Genomic DNA, 22967 nt, shown 5'->3' with positions numbered 1-22967 from the left:
CAACAATAATAGTAACAATAATAACAACAATAATAATAGTAGCAATAATAAGAAGAAGAAGATGATGATGATGAGAACTTAGAGATGGAAAATTAATGTAAGGATTAAACAATAATAATAACAAATGTCAAGGTTAGAGGTTCCACTAATGGTATATCAAACAAGTATAGTATAAACTCTTATTATTGAATTGGAAACCACACACAAAGGAGGTTCCAATCAGATTATATTTACTAATAATGCTACTACTACTACTACTACTAGTAGTAGTAGTAGTAGTAGTAGTAATAATAATAATAATAATAATAATAAAGAAGAAGAAGAAAAATTGATGAGAACTTTGAGATGAAAAATTAAAGTAAGGATTAAACAACAATAACAAACAATGTCAAGGTTAGAGGATCCACTAATGGTATGTCAAACAAGTATAGTATAAACTCTTATTATTCAATTGGAAACCACACACAAAGGAGGTTCCAATCAGATTATATATTGTTAACATGATTACATTAGTCATCTTATTCAATTAATGCTAATACTTGTAAATCTCGTCAAGTATTCATGATTATAACTTATGTTAACAACAAATCAAGTTCCTTTCATAGCTTAGGTGTCGGTTATACCATACAGTATGGGCTATGAAAGTGCCAAGCATTTATTGTACCAAGTGTTATACAACATAAATTAAGATTAGTCATTTAATAAGATTATATATTGTTAACATAATTACATTAGTCATCTTATTCAATTAATGCTAATACTTGTAAATCTCGTCAAGCATTCATGATTATAACTTATGTTAACAACAAATCAAGTTCCTTTCATAGCTCAGGTGTCGGTTATACCATACATTATGGGCTATGAAAGTGCCAAGCATTTGTTGTACCAAGTGTTATACAACATAAATCAAGATTAGTCATTTAACAAGCAAAGTATTAAAGAGTGAACAAGATAACAAATATAAAACATGTTAGTATCAAACATTATTAGCAAAGTATTAAAGAGTGAACAAGATAACAAATACAAAACATGTTAGTATCAAACATTAAAATCCATATCAAGTTTACACTATACTTATTCTTACACCATTAGTGTAACCTTTTCACCTTGACATAATAAACTTGGCTAGACATAATGAAAGAAATAAAAATAGATAAACAAAATAAGAACATAAATAAGATAAAATTTAACTAAGTAAATGAAAGGAAATGAAAGGCATAAACTTGATATTAATGAAAGCAAAGCATAAACATTACAAAAAAATACAAAGAGAGAAAGCAAGACATGATCTTAATCTAGAAACCAAGATACCTAAATGCATGGCAAATGCCTCCTTTTATAGGCCAAAGTTATAGGAAATTTTCTCGGCTTTCTTGTGTAAAAAATTCAGCTCATTTTGACTTCTAGAACTCCAGATATGGCAAAAATACTGAATAGTGCTCGGGCTGGAGGACAGATTCAGGCTTCTTTGTTGTTGCTACAATTTGGACTTGAAAATGGCCTTTTTAGATCTTGGGCTCCATATGAAAGTTATAGATCTATGTCTTACCTTTCCATTCATATAAAGTAGACCTAAATCGGAGATCTATAACTCCAAATATGACTTAATTACCGAACAGTGTTCTGGTTTGGATTGCACCGACATCTCTTTTCTAAGTTTGGTCATCTCTTTATCCTTTCAATTTAAGTTCTTAAATTCATCAATCAATCCTTTCATTTATGCGATAGGCCTGCATTTAAAATGAACATTTACCATAATTAAAGGTATCTTATATTATTAGATATATTATTATAAAACATGCTTTAGTTAAGGAGTTATTGATACTTCAAGTGCAAAATGATAATATAAAACCTTGATAAAAATGCACTTTTAAGTACTAATCAATTCTGACAAACCATTATAGGATGGCTACATGAACCATAGTAAATTATCAGTTGTAGCATAGGTGTTCACCATCAAGTCAGAGCACAGGTTGAGTGAGGCCAGGTATGACAAGATTATTGAATGGGCAAGAAGCATTTTACCTGAAGAGAACAGGTTGAAAGAGAACTTCTATACTGCGAAGTCTATGATGAAACCCCTCGGTTTAGGATACCAGAAAATTGACATATGTTTTAACTTCTGCATGTTATACTACCTTGAAAATGCTGAGATGACCGAGTCCATGACATGCAGGCATTCCCGTTACAAACCTAGAACTAGCAGGGGAAAGGCTAGATTGGATATAGCTTTATACTGTAACCGTAAAAATATGGAGTTGGTTTATGATGAGTCACGGGTCGCAAAATCAAGAGCAAGCTTCGTGTTAGAGAAAAACGCACAACTGCTAGTATACAAATGGCTTAAGAGTCTGCGTTTTCCGGATGGATATGCATCGAACATATCACGACTGGTTAATATAGAGGACTACAGATTGTATGGAATGAAGAGTCATGACTGCCACATGTTTATGCAAACACTCATCCCATTAGCTTTTCGTGATTTGTTGCGAAAAGGAATATGGGATGCACTTACGAAGACCAGTCATTTCTTTAGAGATATATGCTCCAGCAAGTTGAATGTTGATCACATTGAGAGGCTTCAAACGAATATTGTCGAAACACTATACAAACTTGAGATGATATTCCTTCCATCATTTTTTGACTCAATGGAGAATCTCCTTATACATCTACGTTCGAAGCAATAGCTGGAGGACTGGTCCAATATAGATGGATGTACCTATTCAAATGGTTAGTTATTACAGTTGCAATGTAATTCATATATAAAAATATTTTATATGTTTTTCTTAATTAAAAATACTTGATTAATATTTCAATGCAGATACTTGTTTAATCTCAAGAAAAAGGTTAAGAATAAGGCGCATGTTGAGGCTTCGATATGTGAGGCCTATATTGTTAAGGAGATCTCAATATTTATATTGTGTGAAATACATGAAAATGATTTAAGCTTAGTTTTGTGAAATACATGAAAGTGATTTCATCAATAGTCTTGTGAAATACATGAAAGTGATTTCACCATGAGCTTTAGGGTTAATGAAAACTTCTAAAGGAAGTCATATTTGTACGACTGAGATCTGATTTGTAAATCGATTTGAAAGATGATGAAAGCTTCTCAAGAAAGTCTTATATCTACGATTGAGATCTGATTTGTAAATTGATCTTAGAGATTATGAAAACTTCTTAAGAAAGTCTTAGATGTACGTCTGAGATTTGATCTTCTAGTCAAAATAATGGTAGGAGTAAAATCTTTATAAATCATGCATTATTTGGTGAAAGACATCATCAACTTCTTGTATTTTCAATACTTTCAAAGTTCTCAACTTTTAAAGCTTTAACCATGTCTTCCTCTTCTTCCAATGCTAACCCAAACCTTGTTCCTACAATAGAGCCTGTAGTTTGGCGTACTGTCTTTGAAGTGAATGGTCATCTAGTTATAATAGAAGATATTGTAATGGACAATGAAGATATTGTTGTAGCCGTGGCTAGAGACATGATCCTTCCCCATGATAAAACAATGCTAGCAGCCAAGGCTGATATTGAGAGTAGATATTGAAGTAATGAATCAGTCACTTACTCTCAATATCAAAGCTACTTCGTCTTTGGGGAATGTTGCAGAACGCCTTCATACCAAAAGACTTGAGTTAAATACTCAGGTTCCTAATCTCCATCATCAGATCAAGAATTTAAGGAATAGACTCCGTGATGAGAGACGTCACAGAAACAACTTGAAGAGGAGAAACCAAGAGCTGAATGCACGTGTTGACTTTTGGAAGGACTATGTTAACACACGACACCTCGAGTTTGAGGAAGAGATAAAGCGTATGCATAAAAAATTTGAAGAATTTTGAGAGATGATTGATCATCAAGATGAAAATATCCCTAATCGTCCTCGCATTGTTTAACATTTGTACTTTTAAACCTTTTTCATGAATAAAAATCCATCTTTATTGTCTTCATTTATGAATTTTGCTTTTATGGAATTGCCATATTTGATATGATTTAGAAGAATCTTTATTTCATCTAAGCTTCATTGGATCCCGTTGGGAAGTTTGTTTCAAGAAATATCTACAAGACAAATATGCAATGCATCTTACCTTTTTGAAATATAGATCCCCCGTTCATCTTGTTTGAGGATCTTGATTTTTAGTAAGCTCTTTTGATTCACGCATCTTTCAAATCTACTTAAGCCGACCTTTGTTGTTCATTTCTCTAAGATAAGCTTTGTTTGAGTTTCCCAATAGTCACTGCCCCTTTCTCTATTGGTTACTTTGCTAAGAGCATTAACTTCTCCCTGGCCCAACATTGTGTTGTTGGCAACATTCCCATTATTAAGGATTTTTTAACCAATTCATATGGTCAATAAATGAGGATTATCCTGCTTCACCTGGGATTTTCATATCTGAAGATGTATCAGTTATCATATTGTCTAATTGATCATATTATAAGAGTCAACAATCTCATTTCGTAGATACTGCAAAATCATGTTATTTTAATCCCCATACTGGAAGAAGTCCTCAGTTTTATCATGTGTATCTTCCACTAGGGAAGCAAATTTCTTTGTGCCATTAGGAATGTGGTAACTGCTTCTCTGCCCCCTAGGAGAATTAACTGCCTCATTTCATTTCCTTTTTTGGTCTTGTTGTCAGATTTTCTAACATTGCCTCCTAGTGTGTCATATATTCATTTTTCTTACAAAGAAAACCTTTTTTTTCAAAAATAATTTTTTAAAAGATCTGTTTTGTTTTTGAAAACTGAAACTCTTAATGTCTGTTTATAACAATGTTCAAGCAACTCTGGAGATTTGTCTTAAATCTCTTAGTAAAAGTAATCTCATATGAAGGTAAGTGATAAGATGACCTTTTGCTTTGGTTTTCAAAGTGTTCAAGCGATTACTTGAATGTATTTTGAGATAAAAAAAACAATTGCCTTTTATTTTTAGAAACGCTCCTTTTAACAACATGAATAATAATGAGTAATTATTTACACCATGACTCTTTATGAAAAAGTCTCTTATATTTTGAGAACGTTGTTTATTGATCCAAGTTGCTTTCTTAATTAGAAAGGACTTTAAAGGCATGTAATGTATTTTATGGCTCAAGGCTATAGAAAGAGTATTTCATAAGCTCAAAAGAGTGTTTAAGGGTTGAAAAACTATAGATCACAGTTATCTTATCTTAGCCTTTTCTTTTGCTATCTTGACAACAAAAATGATACTAAATATTCCAAATTAGGAATTTTTGTTTTATTTTTCAATCTTATATTTGTTGGGAATTCTCTCAATTATTTGGAAATTTTGTTGAATTCCTTGTTGTCAAACTTCATAAGCTCACATGCCTTTAAGATGATTTCCATCATCATTTCTCTCTTTTGCCCCCTAGTATAGGGTGTGATCTTAGTCAAGGTTCTTATGAAAGAAAAAAAAAACCTTTAAATAGACTCAGCTCAAATTGGGACTGCAAAGGATAATTTTAAAGAAGTGAAAGGAATATCAAACATGGTCTTTCCTCATTTCAGTTTTCAAAACTGAAATGATTATCCATATATATAGCAGTTTGTAATACAACTGTTAAAGACTAGCAATATGACAGCATAAGGGAACAGTTAGGTTCTATATGGTCAAGGATCTGATGGAGTGGTGATTTCTCCAAAGAAGTTAGATTCCGTGACTGTGATTTCTCGAGGGGAGAATTGATGAAGACCCTAATAATAGAAGAGAAATACAGCAAGGAGATGAAGATTGGCACCCTATTTTGACTCGGACAGGTGTTGTGACAGGATGAGCTATTATCAAACATAAGGAATAGGGAGAAATCTGGAGAATCAAAATTGCACAAGAGCACACAGAAATTATACAGGAGTACCCGGAGGATCCAATGAGGTATTGTAATGAGACAATAGGTGCAAGAAGAAGAAGTGTTCCCAGATGAAGCTTAGAGCAGAGACTTTGTAGAAATTGTACAACAGGAAGTCTCTTGTGCTCTTAATGAAGATAACAGGCGAAGACCTTTCTAATGCATGTAAAGATGGATAGAAAGTTGTTGTAGAGGCACCTAATTGAGGGGGTGCAAACGCTTGTGATAAAAGGCAACCGCCTATGATGAAAGGTGAAGACACCAAAGAGAGTTGGTGTAGGTGGATCTGTTAAGTGCAATGATAAAAGATGCAAAAGCTCCAAACATAGAAATCGAGGTGGAGGATTGCGAGGAGTATACCGCAACTTTCTCTTTCTATGTAATCAATGGCAGAGAATTTATATAGCCACTTTGAAGCATCCCAGCTGAAGGAGGATATGACAGCCTATGAAAGGCGAAAACACCTTAAAGAGAAGGTGTGAGGGCCATGAGATGAGCCTAGGATCAGACCGATGCATGACGACGAGTCGAGACACCTCAGGAGAAGGTGTGAGGGTCGTGGAAGGAGCCCAGTTCAAAACACCCCAGAGCCAATGTGATGACTAGATATAAGTGGATAGATAGATAGCCAATGAAATGGCTATGATAAGTATAAAGATAAAAGCCGGATTGTTTTTCATTGATATTGCCCCTAGGCTAAAAATCAATGAGCTAGATAACATTTGCCTTGGATAATAAGTGGATAACTTATGGAGCACTAAGACGCGACTGCTAGGAATGAGCAGAGGACATGCGTAGGTTCTGGGAACAAGTTGACTATTGTCAAGGTAGTGAACTTAGTAATGACATTGAAATACTCAGATAACGATTGTCGCACTCGAAAATAGAAATTTCTGTTTGAGGGGGTGTTGTAAGCCTTGATGTGAGGCTTGATAAATGATTCCGGATTGAGCATGGTTGATACGCTCGAAGGGGAATGTTGTTCTAGAGACAAGCGTTAACACTCTTTAAATGTGATGTGGTAGACCATCTGGTTGTAGTGATCCTTTTGTGTGAGAAAAGGTGTGCTTTGGTTACTCTGATGATTGAAAGGTTTGGCGAGTACTATAAACTTGGTCAAAAATGCTCTCAGAATGGTAAGCTTGGAAGAGCTGCAAGATGCAAGCTTGTGTTGAAGAAGCCTGAGGACAGTTGCCCCACATGAATGGCAAAGGGGGTCATTGTTGGGTTGGTTGCCATTAATGTACAGCAACCATTAATGGACAGCACCGTCCATTGATAAATGCAACAGCCCTTCCGGAATGTCAAAGGTTGGCAGCCATCATTGTTGAAGATGAGCTGGAGTTGGCAGCCACCATTGTTGATAAAAGAGCAAGAGAAGTTGTCATGGATGCCTATAAATAGAGGCATACGTGAGAGAGCAAAATGAGAGAAAGAGCAAAAGCAAAGTGAAGAGAAGAAAAGAGAAAGAAGGAAGGGCTGCCACCAACAGCCCTGCTACCCTATGTAGCAATGAGAGATGGGAGTTGAGTAAATGTGATCCTTTTTTGTGTGTTGTATTTTTTCTCTATCTCTAATAATATTTATCTTTCTCGTGGATGTAGATAATTTATTGAACCACGTTAAATATTGTGTGTTAGTATACTTAGCTTCCTATAAACAAATATCAGTACACTACTGGTCGGAATCCCATACATGGCAAAGATGTCATCAGCTAATATTTTCTCCATTTATGCTGACGCAGCGGCATGTTGAGCGACCGTGCAAAACCTATCATGTTTTCCATGGCATGATTGGACAAGGTGAAAAACTTGACAGGGCTCGTTGAGTGCGATGGCAAGAGCAGCAAGCTAAGAGAACTTGTAAATCTTGTTGTGGGTTGAGGTTACATAGACGTGAATAAATCCAGGATAAAGAAGAAATGGCTGGGATTGAAAAGATGCATGACCTAGTAAAGCAGTACAATTTGCATGGTCAGTTTCGATGGATAACTGCCCAAATGAACCGTGTTTGTAACGGTGAACTCTACCGCTATATTGCTGACACAAAAGGTGCTTTTGTACAGGTATGTGGTGTAGACAGTGATATGCTCATTTTCATTCTTTGTAATCAATGCTCTACTCTTTTTACCTGATTGTATTTGTCTGCAGCCTGCTCTCTACGAAGCATCTGGCCTCACTGTTGAGGAAGCTATGGTCAGCGGGCTTCCTACTTTTGCCACTTGCCATGGTGGCCCTGCTGAGATCATTGAGCATGGTGTTTCAGGCTTCCATGTTGATCCCTATCACCCTGATCAGATGGTCACACTTTTGGTCAACTTCTTTGAACAATGCCAGAAAGATCCTAGCCACTGGAACAAGATTTCTGATGGAGGGCTTAAGAGAATCCATGAAAGGTCTGCTTTTTCCATGTGATCTTGCTCAAGGGAAGATTTCTATCTTCAAAAGAGTAGCTAATATATATAAGATCAATTTTGCAGGTACACATGGAAGATTTATTCTGAGAGGCTACTGACACTAACTGGTGTTTACGGCTTCTGGAAGCATGTTTCTAAGCTCGAGAGGAGAGAACCAAGGCGATCTCTGGAGATGTTTTACATTCTCAAGTTCCAGGATCTGATTTGTTTTCTCTTCCGGCTTCTTGAAATTAAAGGACCATTTTGGGGTGCATATCAAGGCTGAGCACCTATTCATAACAGGGAATGCATGTCAATATATTGTTCACGTTGCTGTCAGGTCTGTTTACTTGTACATTTATTCGTAAAACTGATTCTTCAACTATTACCAATGGAGGAGAAAACCGAATCTTAATATCAATGAATTACTTGCGTGCTTGGCATCTTGATAGTTTTTGCATCTGCTGTTTCAAAAAAGGCTACAAATTATAGTTGTTTCATATCCAAGGCTTCTAGAAAGAGTTTTTAGCAGAACTCGTGCAAACATTTTTAGAACTGTAATCAAGATAAAACACAGTTTCAATCACCATTAAACAAACTCCTAAGAGGACTCATACCTTGATGAATTTACATGGGCCTCTTGTATTTTTGCTTCAGGTAAAGTTGGTTCCGCTAGCAGTTGAAGAGCAACAGTACTGATACTGGAGTGAAGAAGGTCTGAGGGCTGCGTGCATGTTCTGCTCCTGTTTAGAAGGCTTTTATGGAGGAAAGTCCTGCTTCTTTAGCCGCGATTTCTGCTTATGCAGGACAATGTAGTTGATGGCGTACCTTCTTTTATCAGTGGACGAGTCTTGTGATTGACCCTTCATTAGCTTTGGCATGAAGAGATTAATACAGTAGATTATAATTAATAATGGTGTTTCAACTACTCTCTGTTAATAAAATGCTTTGAAGAGCTTCGTAATCATATGATCATAGTGTTGTACATTGTTCACAACTATCCACAATATTTTCCTTTTCAATGTATCAATATCAATACAAACCCAGAATATTTGGGAACAACTTTCACGGGGGTTATTTAAAAATTATAATAACATGTTTTTATTAAAAGCTAACTTCTAATGGTTTTAATTAAAAACATATAAGAACATGAGTCGATAATTTGCATGATAAAAAAAAATAAAGGAAAAAATAATATGAAAAATTTATGTAAATATTTTACAGTGAAATTTTTTTAAAAAAAATAAATATTTTATTTCATGGACATATTTTTAAGAAAAAATAATTATTAAATTTATATAATAATTCACAAAGAAATTAATAATATTATCATAAAAAACTATAATCTTATTTGAAAAAAAAGTATAGAAAAATTGGATAACACTTTAAATATTATTTTATTTATATTGAACCTTATTCAATATTAAAACAATTAAAAGGCAATATAAAAAGAGAGTAAGTGGGCCTAGGAGGGGGAGCTGCACGCTTAGTCTAAAATAAAGAAGTATAGGCAGTGAGGCACGCTTAGGCCTGCAAATTCAAATTCCCGCACTTGACTTTTTTTAACGGGCAGATGATGCCCAAAATTTTTTAATAAAACAAATACTTTCCGTAAATAAGGTGTCATTTGTTCACATTTTGGTCATTTTTAATGATTAGAAAAACCGCATTGTTTCCCCAGATATTACCGTCCACAGTAATTTACATGTAGATATTGTTAATTTTAGGGTTATGTAAAATTTATATTGTTGTTAATTTTAAAATGTGTAAGATTAGTTAATATATATATATAAAAAAATTAATTTGAATATATATATATATATATATATTGATATTATTTTAGCTTTTAGTTGTAATTTAATTAATTTTCATAATTTTTAAATTTGTCTATAATATTATTATGAAGCTCAGTAAATCACGCGTGTGCTTCTCGCACACATGACTCTCACTTGAAGCTACTTTTAATTTAGAACAAATTAAAAAATTTATCCATATTTTGTTTTGATAATTTTGATAATATTTCTATAAGTGATATTGTGTTCATTAAAAATAGATATTGTAAAATGAGTTAATAAATTAATTTGATATTTAATGAAACTAAGGTTCTTGCAAGATTTAAAGTATAGGATCTTTATCTATAATAAACAATGTGCAATCAAAAAGTAAATAAAGCATACTTTTAATACATATAAATTAGCTATTTAATCCATATTTCACTACAAATTTAATAAAAAAAATCAGAAAAAAAATATACATGCTTTTACAACATGTCTTTTTTTTTAATATAATTATACATCAAAAGCTCTATACATACATTTAATTAAATAAATCAAAAAAATATTAACACACCTATTTATCATTTCTCGAAATGGATTGGATAATTATTTTCTAATATAAATAAATGAATATGTATTAGTGGTTAACAATTTTTTATATCAATTAAAAATTATAATTGTTAGTTAAAAAATCAGTATGTATATATAATATAATAAAATAAAAAACATATACGCTAATAAAAAGTCAAGTTAATTTTTAAATTTTCAAATTAATAAAATAAAACACCAGTCAATATATATCAAACTTATTCAGAGACGAGACCGTACAACCTTATCCAAATGGTAGTCTTATTATTTTTTAGGAAAAGTTTGGCGTGTTTGTAGAGAAGATAATACCGGGCAGCCAATCATTATAGCTATTTTTATTTTTATTTTTATTTTTTTTTGCAAGCTTGATGCTAGTATGATATTGCTTATTTTGATTTAGATCCAATTTAAAAAGATTTATATCTTGGAATTAAAATAAAATAAAACTACTCAAAAGATAATTGAAATGACTGCTGTAATAGTTATTTTTAAAATATATTTTACATAAAAATATATTAAAATAATTTTTTAAAATTTATTTTTAATACCAATACATTAAAACAATTTAAAAATATAAAAAATAATTTTAAATAAAATATCTTAAATTTTACCTAACTTCTATTTGGAACTCAATACCAAACAGGCAAGTATGTATTTGATAAGAAAGGGACGCAACAACACAAAATTTGATATTTAGAGTAAATTAAAATATTATTTTTGTTAAAAAACTCAAAACTATCCATCAACCGCACAGGTCATCAATAAGGAAGTCGAGCAGACCGGACAACCTTATCATAAAGAGACGTGTTAATTTGTAGGAAAAAAAAAGAAAGAAAAAAAGAAAGAAAGAAATACCGGGCAGCCTGTATTCATTATAACATTTTTCTTTTTTCTTTTTTTGCCAGCTTAAATGGTATTAATGTTGATATTGTTTATATTGATTTAAATTGAATTTAAAAAGATTTCTATCTTGGAACTAAAATAAAATAGTAATAAAAAAATTTTAAAACATGCATACAGTATTTTTTATATGATGCATAATTAATTTAAATTCTTAATTTTTTTATTAACAAAAATGACTTAATTAAAAAAATAATAAGGATTCAAATAATATATATATATATATATGTATGTATGTATATGTAATTCAATTTTTATAGTATCATAAACTTTTGAATAACCCGAAAGATCTGAATATAGATTGATTTAGTATGAAAGATGATTTTTTAATTTTTTTACATCTTATCAAAAAAAAAAAATCAATATACATCTTCAACAAAAAAGCTTATAATATGAGAAATTGTAACGTCAGTACATATTAATTTAAAAAAATTAATTTTTTTAAAACAATTTCAAAACAAAATATTAAACAACACTGTCTAAATGAGTAGACGTGACCGTACAACCTTATGAAAATGGTAGTCTTCTCATTTTGGAGGAAAAGAGACGTGTTTGTAGAAAAAAAAGAAATACCGTATTCATTATAACATTTTTCTTTTTTCTTTTTTTGCCAGCTTAAATGGTATTAATGTTGATATTGTTTATATTGATTTAAATTGAATTTAAATAGATTTCTATCTTGAAAGTAAAATAAAATAGTAATAAAAAATTTTAAAACATGCATACAGTATTTTTTTATATGATGCATAATTAATTTAAATTCTTAATTATTGTTTGTTTTTGAAAAAAAACAATACTATTATATAACTTGATTTCGCAATTTTATTACCAAAAATGACTTAATTAAAAAAATAATAAGGATTCAAATAATATATATATATATATATATAATTCAATTTTTATAGTATCATAAACTTTTGAATAACCCGAAAGATCTGAATATAGATTAATTTAGTATGAAAGATGATTTTTTAATTTTTTTAAATCTTATCAAAAAAATAAATCAATATACATCTTCAACAAAAGCTTATAATATGAGAAATTGTAAAAATAATTTGCAATAAACGCACGCTAGGAAATTGCAATTCATAGTTTTTAGGGTCTTTTTTTTTTTACATCAATATCTTAGTTTTTCTCCTTTTTGCATGCATATATGGCAAGATGGACCGATTATGTGATAGTATTTTTTTATTTTTTTTAGATGGAAAGATATTATTGGTTAAGATGTAAATATATTAATACATAAGCAATCCATGTGTTTTAACCATAGAATATATTTAAAAATTGCATGCAATTTCTTATGATTATTATTATTATTATATATAATCAACCAACATCAAATAATTTTGAAAATTCACATTTCAAGTCAATTTGAAGCAATGGCATCTATTTCGGAACAAAAATCAATATTTTTTAACATGGAAAAAACGCCAAAATGAATGCAATAAATCTTTATTCAGTATAGGAAACTAAAATAATAAAGATTATTACTTTAACTCAACAGAAAACTAAAATCCCAATTTGATTAGTAAAAAAAATAAAGATCAATATTCTTAAATAATAAAATCTGAAATAATTGTACAATATAAAAATTCTTAAATAAATAAAAGCCATTCTCCGTGTTGCCCTTCCATCCTTGTCAGTCTCTCTTGGTTAGAAAACAATCATGATTCCTCCGCAGTATCCCTTTGCGCAGCATTATAATTAATTTTCTTTTACACTATTTTCAAACACATCTTTAATATAAAAATAATATGAAGATTTTTTTAAAAATTAGTACATTTAAAAAAAATAAAAAAACTATAACAATTAAAACAATACTTTTATAAAATATCATAGTTTTATAAAAACTGCACTCTCTAAACACAAAAACTGCACTTTCTAAATACAGTATTTTAAAATATTATATTTAAAAGGTGTGGCACTTTAATTCATGAGACAGGAGAGAAAATAAAAAAATAAAATCCTGGAGCCATTGAAGCTCCGACAACAGTATCCCGGTATCAATAAAAACTCCCCATAAATATCAAGAAAGGCTACCGAAAATGAACAGCGGGAACGATATGCACAAGTCAAAGATGGCGGCTATCACGGGATAAATTTTTGCTCCATGACGTGTGGTGATCTAGTCCTCACTAGATTTTTTTTTTTTTTAATCAATGTTATTATTAATGTTTATTTAGCAACTAAATATTTCATTTATCAAAAAAAAATTATATTTTTTTATTATATAAATAAATGGAATACATGAGTGACAATGCACCATATAAAACATACAAAATATATAAAAAGAACTCTTAACTTTTATTTATCTCATTAATAAAGAATTACATAGCAAGAATTTGTGTTATGTACAGAAATCACATGCTACATAACCAAGCTTACACACATGATTTTCTACTTATACATCCTCTCTATAACTAAGAACTACAACAACTATTTATAATCAAGTATGTGAGCTGCAAAGCACAATCATAATCTTTATTTTTAAAAATATAGTGGGGCGCTTTCTCCTTCATGATCTCTATGATTTTAATGGTTTATTTTCCAGTAAGTGATGGGACAATTACTTTTCCATGATCTCAACAACTTGAAGAATACCCTAGTTATGCTTCCACCTTCTGCCATCATGATGCTACCACTTCACCCACATTTTGGCTATCTACCTGGCAGCCCCAACTACTAATTCTTGTTGCATCAGCTGTTAAGTCACTCCTATGTCTTGGACAATCCTTTATTCAAGTTTCAGATCGTGTCAATTCGAACCTATAACTTACACAAGCCATTACATGCTGCTGAATTTGCATCTCGCGTGTAAGCTGCCAATGCATGCGCTGTCAAATTCTGCAACATCCCATGTTTTTATCAATATATCATTGTGATGAGTTTTCTTACTTGGCTCGGACATTCAAGCGTCCAACTCATGTTCATCAAACAAACAACACCACCATTTTTTCTTTAATGAACTTACAACTACACAAATCTGCACTGATGATTTTTCTCACTGTTGGCATGGCTACTAGCGCTCTTAGGCACTGCAGCCTGCCAAAGCGTGCACCTTATGCACATTTGACACTGTTACAGCAGGTGTCCTCACTTTTAGATTGTGGTTGTAGCTCATGTTTTCTAGCGTAGTAAAACTTTTGTGTCTTTTTTGAATTGTAAATCTGATAAACACAACATTTAATAAAGAGAAATGAGAGAAAAGAAGGAAAAAAATTATAGAGTTATACCAAAATTTTAATGACGACATTACTAGTATTGTTAAAAAAATCTCGATGAGATGAATTTTATGATAAGAAAGATCACTAAAAATGACTGAAGTAAGCCACACAAACAACCTAAAAACAAGTGAATCCCGATAACTTTGGCGGACTCCGGTGGCACTCTGTTCATTATTTATAATTTTTTTAATATTGTTGAATTTGTCTCGTCAAAATCTTTCCAATGATACTAGTAATATCATTATTGGAGTTTCGCAATGACTATGAAATCTCTTTATTATTTTTTTAATTTTCTTTCTTATATTTTTTTAAAATTATAAGGAGGGGAGAGAAGAATAAAAAAAATTAAGCACACCAAAACTTTAATGATAGCACCTCAAAGATCATTAAATTTTTTTTAATAAAATAAATACAATAATATCAAAGAATGTCATAAAAAATGGAGGAAGTAAACTTTACTATTTATTTAAAAATAATAAAGCTTATTTATTTTTAGACTGTTCATGTAAATTTTTTTAACATTGTTAGATTATATTAAAATATTATTAACATTAACAATAATATCATTATCAAAATTTCAGTCTAACTCTAGCTATTTTTTTCTTTAATTTTCTTTCTCTCTTCTTATTAAATACTGTGCTTATCATATCTGCATGATATTTGAGATTCTCGAAATGCAGATATCATCTCCACGTTTTTGCATTGTATTATTTTATTATATAGTTGTCTTATCCTATGAGAGATAGAGGAAAAAATGGTTTTTGTGGGCTGGTTTCATTGAACTCTTTCCATGATACCGCATGTCACTCGAAGCTTTGACGTGACATTAAAATCTTTTTTATTTCTTCTTTCTTTCCTGAAATTAAAATACTGTCCTAAAAGAGTTTTTTCCCAAATTCTACTATGTTCCAAAATGTCCTCTCACAGTATGCTATGAAGGAAAACACGTGGAAAGAAAACGAAACAAAATGATGGCGTGGATTTCGAAGAAGAAAACCGTTAATAAATACAGACGCACGGACGTCATTCATTTTCTTCTCCAAATTGCAAGAAATTAAAAATGGCGAATCGTACGTATGATTTATTAGGCCAAGTTCAAGCAGCTCACCAGTTCGATCACGACTCTTTATTCCGCTATGCCTCTGTCCATGTCCCTGGCTTTCCTTCCCCTGCAGCTTCAACCTTCACCGTCAAACAGGTTAGTACACTATTACTAAACTCTTACCAATCTTTTTTTAACCTTTTTTAATATGATTTTTTGTGTGTATTTCAGTTTGGACATGGACAATCGAATCCGACGTTTTTACTGGAAGTGGGAAATGGAGGTTCCGTGAAACGCTACGTGTTGAGGAAGAAACCGCCTGGTAAATTGCTTCAGTCTGCCCATGCCGTGGATAGAGAATATCAGGTAACGTCTGTTTGGTTGCAAAGAAAAACTTAGGTTTTGGTTTGATTGATTGGAAAGTTATTGCTGCGATTCTGAGAAATTGAAGGAAAATTTGAAATTTTAGGAACTGTTTGACTGCTATGAAATGACAGGGAAAATTTAACTGTGGAGTAATTTATTTATTTATTTATTTTTTACGTTTCATGACAGGTTCTTCGGGCGCTTGGTGAACATACTGAAGTTCCAGTTCCCAAAGTGTTTTGTTGGTGTATGGATGCGAGTGTGATTGGAACTGATTTTTACATCATGGAGTTTTTGGAAGGACGCATTTTCATGGATCCTAAGCTTCCGGTATTTTTTTATGTATATAATTTCGATTGCGTTGTGGAATATGAGCTTGAGGGGTTGAAGATTTGTGCTCATCGTGTTTTGATTCAGGGTTTGGCGCCGGAGAGGAGGGAGGCAATTTATAGAGAAACTGCCAAAGTATTGGCTGCTTTACATTCTGTTGATATGGATGCTATTGGTTTAGGAAAATATGGACGGCGAGATAACTATTGTAAAAGACAGGTGGGTGGATCTTCCTTCAATATGCAAGCTCGTCTATATTTAATTCATAGTTTATACATACTAGTACCCAGCACCGTAAATTGAGTCAAGGCGGTGTTTTGATTTGGAACGGGGTGCTTGAAGGGCAGTTTACTATTGGCTTTCCACACAATGGTGGTTCTTATGATTGTTATTTTTGTAATTATTTTTTTGTGCCTATTTAGGTAGAGAGATGGACCAAACAATACATTGCATCAACTGGTGATAGTAGGTATCCGAGTAATCCAAAGATGTTAGAGCTGGCTCGTTGGTTGCAGCAACATATTCCTAGTGAAGATTCCTCAGGAGAAGGAATAGTTCATGGGGACTTTCGCATTGATAATATTGTATTTCATCCCATTGAGGTCTGTTGTTGTAAATGCTTTTAGTTCTTTTTAAAATCTAAATCCATATATTTCATCTTTGTTTGAGGACAGTGAGGTACTTGAATGTTTGATTAAAGTATTTGGTGGGAGTTTAACATGGTAAAGAGATGTGAAATGCTGTGAGATTAGTGCTTTAGATGATTCTATTGTGTTTGCAATTCCATTGCTATAAATCTTTTTGAAATATGAATATTGTAGATGGTATCAGGAATCTAAACTGACTCTTGATGTGCAGGATCGAGTAATTGGTATTCTCGACTGGGAATTATCCACATTAGGAAACCAGATGACTGATGTTGCGTACAGCTGTTTGGTATTGACCCAAATTTCTTTTTTCTTTTTTCTTTTTTCTTTTTTCTTTTTATGGAAAGAGTATTTCCCCTGTATTTTTTTTTACCTTATGGTGCAGATGCCAGTCTTTCCTTTCTTATGCTTTGGGTATGATCGACAAAAATATAGAGGATAAATACTTTTTCTTTAGCTTTTAAGCAACATTTTTAAGTTGATTGTATTCATTTTCCTTGGCAGGCTTACATTGTGGATATTAACCATGAAAATCAACAAGTGGGTAAAGGCTTTGAACTTACCAGAATTCCAGAAGGAATTCCTTCGCAAGCAGAATATCTGGCAGAATACTGCTCTGCATCTGTAAAACCCATTGTGAAACTTTTATTTAATATTGCTATCCTTCTGCATTGTTCAAATATGATTCTTTGCAAGGAAATCAAACTATATGGACATGTATTCTTCGTGGGTTTCTTGAAAATTGAATTTAGTAGTTGGTTCAGAAAGATATGAGTGTACTTTATTGAGCAAATATGAATGTACGTGTTGCTAATGCAACTAAACTGAACATATTAGATTTTGCAAATGATGCATTCTGTGCCAAAAACTCAGTTATTTCTTCTTATGACTTTCTGAAAGCACTTTAACTACTTGCTATTGCAAACTGAAGGAAACTGACAGACAGCTGTGAATTCTATTTCTTTTTAAGTCATGAATCCTAGGCAGGATTGATTCTAGGCTTTCCAGCATGTCTCTAGTCTCCTAGGACTGTTGACCTACAATATATTTTGAAGTTCTCATTTAAAAGTGTCATATACACATATTCTTTGGATATTTATTTCCTTTGGGAAGATATCAAGGTAACTACAAGATGTGTGGTAAATATTTAAGAAATAGATCTAGTGACTTGTAGAGAAAGCTGGTAAATGTTTAAAAACTCTAGTTTTTAGTGATTAGAAGTAGGAGAAATTGACGTGTATGTTTTGAATGTTTCTGTATCAATGAATGACATGAATGCTTGTTACTATTGATTCTGGCATGCTTTACACTCATGCAACTATGAAGCTACTCAATGCTTGCTCTTCGTAATTTGCTTGTTTTGTAAATGCTCATGGTAGATAGATAATTTATAGATTTTTATCTGAAAATGTTGCAATTTAGGGAAAACCATGGCCTGCTGCTGTGTGGAAGTTCTATATTTCCTTGGCTATGTTTCGTGGGGCAGCAATCCTTGCAGGGATATACAGTCGTTGGCTTATGGTATTGTTCTAAGATAAAACTTCATGTTTTAGTGTGAAGCTTATGGTAAAAGCTCTATCAGTGGAAGTCGATAAATTAACATTTTGTTTTGTCCTCGTGACATTGTAGGGCAATGCCTCGGGAGGTGAGCGTGCTCAAAATGCAGGAAAGCAAGCTAATGATCTTGTAGACTCTGCATGGGCGTATATTGCAAGAAAATCTGTGCTTCCTAATCACCCTCCTCCTGGTAGAATCAATTTTTTATTTCTTTGGTCCAGAGATTTTGTTATTTTACACATGACAGTTATTTTTAGGAACATTATTCTTCTTAGGGATGCATAATTCAACCTTAATCCATCACAATAATTGATTAACCACCAGGTAGACTAAGGGTAGGCACATGGTAGTTTAATTGATATCATCATGGGTTTTCAGACACAATGTTAGCATTCCCTTCATTTTGATTTCTTTCGTTGTTTATGTGGCTATTCTTTTAACTACCCAGATCCAGTTGCTAGAGATTACATGAAACAATTTGGTGGAGGGAATGAAAGTGGGAGGTTTGTTCCTAGTTTAAAGGTCCTAAAGTTGAGAAACAAGTTAATCAAGTTTATGGAAGATCACATTTACCCCATGGAAAATGAGTTCTATAAACTTGCTCAGTCTTCTTCACGTTGGACAGTGCACCCAGAGGAAGAGAGTTTAAAGGAGCTGGCTAAGAAAGAAGGATTGTGGAACTTATGGATACCTGTATTTCTGCTTCTGCCTTCTGAGCTCCTTGTTTCTCTATGTAGTCTTGTTGCTGTTTTTAACTCGTGTAAAAGAGACTGATTGGAATCATGAAATTCTTGCAAACTTTTGTGCTTTTTTTGCAGTTTGATAGTGCTGAAAGAGCTAAAAAATTACTATTTGATGAAAGTAGTCGCATGGTTTCTAATGGTGAGCATGATCAGTTCCTTGGTGCGGGCCTCTCAAACCTTGAATATGGATACCTTTGTGAGATCATGGGTCGTTCTGTTTGGGCACCGCAGGTGTTCAATTGTGGTGCACCCGACACTGGAAATATGGAGGTAAATTTTAGTTTCAGATTTTATCGAGTCTGGGAACAATTTATTAATGTGACTACGGGCTACCGCATGTTTTTCCCTTCCATCTTTGAGTGCATGTATTCTCAGCTTCTATGAGTAATTCTGAGATATTCTCTCCAACACTAAAACTTGGGAATGTAATCAGATCTATGTAAAAAAAAAAAACACATTTGAAGAGAGTTAGTTAGGAGTATTTTGAGCGGCATGGTTTCAATCTCGTCAAGTTAGTAATAAGTGAAAGAATGTGTATCTGAAAATCTTTTAAAACCTGCACCAAATCAAAAGAATAGTAACCAATAGGAATTGCATGCAGGGATAACTATCAAGAAAGCTTCCTCTTCTTGTTTCCATTGTTTCCCTTCTATTCAAGATATTAACAACTGGATGTGTGCTTGTTGCATTAATTATTTACTGTAATTCTGCATGCTTGTTTTAAGCAACCATACTTCTTTATTCAGGTATTGTTGCGCTATGGTAATAAAGAACAGCTACTCGAATGGCTAGTTCCATTGCTTCAGGGAAAGATCCGCTCTGGATTTGCAATGACAGAACCACAAGTTGCATCATCTGATGCAACAAATATTGAGTGTTCCATTAAAAGGTAGCATATATTGAAAAGGGGATACCATTTACATCAAAGTAGATAGGCACAAAAGTTTAAAGTTTGGTGCAAGGTTAATCATTAGGAGTGATATTTATGTGATGTATGCAGATAATTTTGAGTTTCAGCTTTAGTTATCTATCACTGTAATTGAATTTGCTTTCCTTGAACAGAGAAGGGGATTCGTACATCATTAATGGTAGGAAATGGTGGACGAGTGGCGCAATGGATCCAAGGTGTAAAGTTCTTATAGTCATGGTTAGTTCTGATAATTAAGTTCAGGGATAGTTAAATCAGTTGTTCATTTTGTTTAATAATGTGTGGAATTATGCGCAGGGAAAAACAGACTTCACTGCTGCTAATCACAAGCAGCAGTCTATGATATTAGTAGACATTCAGACTCCAGGTGTACACATAAAAAGGTCACTCATGGTCTTTGGCTTCGACGATGCGCCTCATGGCCATGCTGAAGTTGTATTCGACAATGTACGTGTTCCTGCAAGGAACATTCTACTGGGAGAAGGGCGTGGATTTGAGATTGCACAGGTAAAGTTGGTGCATGCTCCGAAGTAACTGAATGGATTACATGAATTTTGTACTGGCTGATTTTCATATTTGGCTTAATTGTAAAAGTTCAATCAATTTGCAAGGCACCTTGTGCTTATGATTTAAACTTTGAATTCAAAAGTTTTACCTACTTTTCAGTCATACTACCAGTTCCATAGTAGACACAAACTATGAGACATGCTTGTGTAGACCCTCTTTATGAGGACAAGATCTGTGTAGAAAACAGTGTGTGTTCACATTGCAGACACCGAGGTTTTGCTATGTCAGTAATAGCATGTCCTGAATTTCTTGCAGGGTAGACTGGGCCCTGGAAGATTGCACCACTGCATGAGATTGATAGGTGCTTCCGAGCGTGGCATGCAGATGATGGTTCAAAGAGCTCTCAGCAGAAAAGCATTTGGAAAATTGATTGCAGAGCATGGTTCTTTTCGTTCAGATGTTGCAAGGGTAGTTTTTTTTCATTTACTTTTTTTTGTCAGATACCTTTTTTTGCAAGGAAAACAATATCTTCCGAGTCACTTGAAGAAAATGACAAACCGGTCGTTCAATCTAAAGAAAGGGACCACCATCCTTCCCTTGCAGTATTGAATTAAAAAATAGACCTTGGTTACTGTGTTAGAAATTTGTCCATGGCTTATGCTGCATGCCTTTTACGTTCCTCTTCATCAGAACTATTCATCTAGGTGTTCTGCCTAAAAATCTAACGTGTGTAATTTACTGTTTCATGCAGTGTCGAATAGAGCTTGAGAAGACCAGACTATTGGTTTTTGAGGCAGCTGATCAGCTTGATCGGCTTGGAAACAAAAAAGCCCGAGGTACCATTGCTATGGCCAAGGTAATTATCGCTCTTCAATTTGAAATGCATCATGGTATCGTTCTCTTTACATCAAACATCCATAACATAAATAGAGTAAAATGGTTTGACATAATGTGGAGCAGGTAGCAGCTCCAAATATGGCACTCATGGTTCTTGACACGGCAATGCAAGTTCATGGTGCAGCTGGCGTATCATCAGACACAGTTTTGGCCCATCTTTGGGCAACTTCAAGAACATTGAGAATTGCAGATGGCCCTGATGAAGTTCACTTGGGTACCATTGCCAAGTTGGAATTACGGAGAGCTAAGCTTTAAAAAACAAATAAAGGAAAACAAAGAGCAATAACTAAAAATTGTGTGGGAAGTATGAGAAGACTTGGACGAACTTTCATCGCAATAATGTAAGGATACAATGAGTTCTTTATTTATTCTGATACGAACTGCATCAGTGTTTCTGTGAATTTTATTTCGCAGTTTTGGTGTTTATCATACTGGTATGCTTCATTTTTTTCCAATGATATTCGCACTTGAATACTGTTATATGCAGTAACTTTATATTGTTGATCATGCAATTTTCTTTACTCAATAGTCAAATTTGAACTTGAGATTTTTGTTTCCCATTGTTGCGCCGGCTGCGGTCTTAAGGGTTTCCATGCAGTTATAATGTCTTAGATACTTTAGCTGCAAGGCTGACACGAGAATTTTTAAGAAAACTTATTTGTTCTAGGAAACTATTTTTCTAGTTTTTTTTCTTTCTATAATGCATTATAGGAAATAAAAAATATTAAACTTGATAATTTTATTTTTTTAATTTAATATAGGAATTGCTGTAATAACTTTATAATTACTTGTGATTTTTTTCATCTTTAATTTGTCCTATGACTAGTTAAATAAGATTTTCAACTTGTACTTAAAGAAAATTCTTAAAAGAGTAAATATCTGTAATAAAATTTATAAAATCTTGAATTAGAATTTTTACATGAGAACTCTTTTCATTTAGATTTTATGTTTTTATCCTTGTTATCTTTCAATTATTGTTTTTATGTATACCGGTACCAAAGCTTGATAATTTTTAATGTTTAATTGTAACGTGCTATTAAAGTTGCTAGAAAGTCATCCTCATGTTAGAGGGTATTAATTGAGAAAAAAATATTCTAAAACTAATAATAAAAAACATATAAAAATAAATTATAGGATTAGTTTGTCTACTCAGGATAAACTTGCAAAGATAAATTAAAGAATTATTTCATCTACTAAAAGATGAAAAAGAGAAAAA

The 22967-nt window shown here is 32.7% G+C and overlaps 1 protein-coding gene and 1 pseudogene across 1 annotated transcript; both read left to right on the top strand.

The window, feature by feature from the left end:
* The first annotated feature begins 3337 nt into the window (after nt 1-3337).
* Nucleotides 3338-8946, top strand: LOC105115637 (sucrose synthase 2-like; annotated as a pseudogene).
* Nucleotides 8947-15645: 6699 nt separating this feature from the next.
* On the top strand, nt 15646-22206 carry LOC105115633 (acyl-CoA dehydrogenase family member 10-like). The gene is made up of 17 exons (XM_011012577.1): nt 15646-15932; nt 16008-16142; nt 16332-16472; nt 16560-16691; nt 16895-17074; nt 17331-17408; nt 17624-17743; nt 18542-18640; nt 18749-18866; nt 19125-19369; nt 19495-19689; nt 20166-20308; nt 20482-20566; nt 20645-20854; nt 21170-21322; nt 21606-21710; nt 21815-22206. The coding sequence occupies exons 1-17, from the start codon at nt 15795-15797 to the stop codon at nt 22004-22006; spliced, it is 2469 nt and encodes an 822-aa protein (XP_011010879.1). The 5' UTR covers nt 15646-15794; the 3' UTR covers nt 22007-22206.
* The last annotated feature ends 761 nt before the right edge of the window (nt 22207-22967 follow it).

This window comes from Populus euphratica, unplaced genomic scaffold (genome assembly GCF_000495115.2).
Source record: "Populus euphratica unplaced genomic scaffold, PopEup_1.0 scaffold718.1, whole genome shotgun sequence".
Lineage (NCBI taxonomy): Eukaryota > Viridiplantae > Streptophyta > Magnoliopsida > Malpighiales > Salicaceae > Populus > Populus euphratica.
This window is presented reverse-complemented; position numbering and strand designations above follow the sequence as displayed.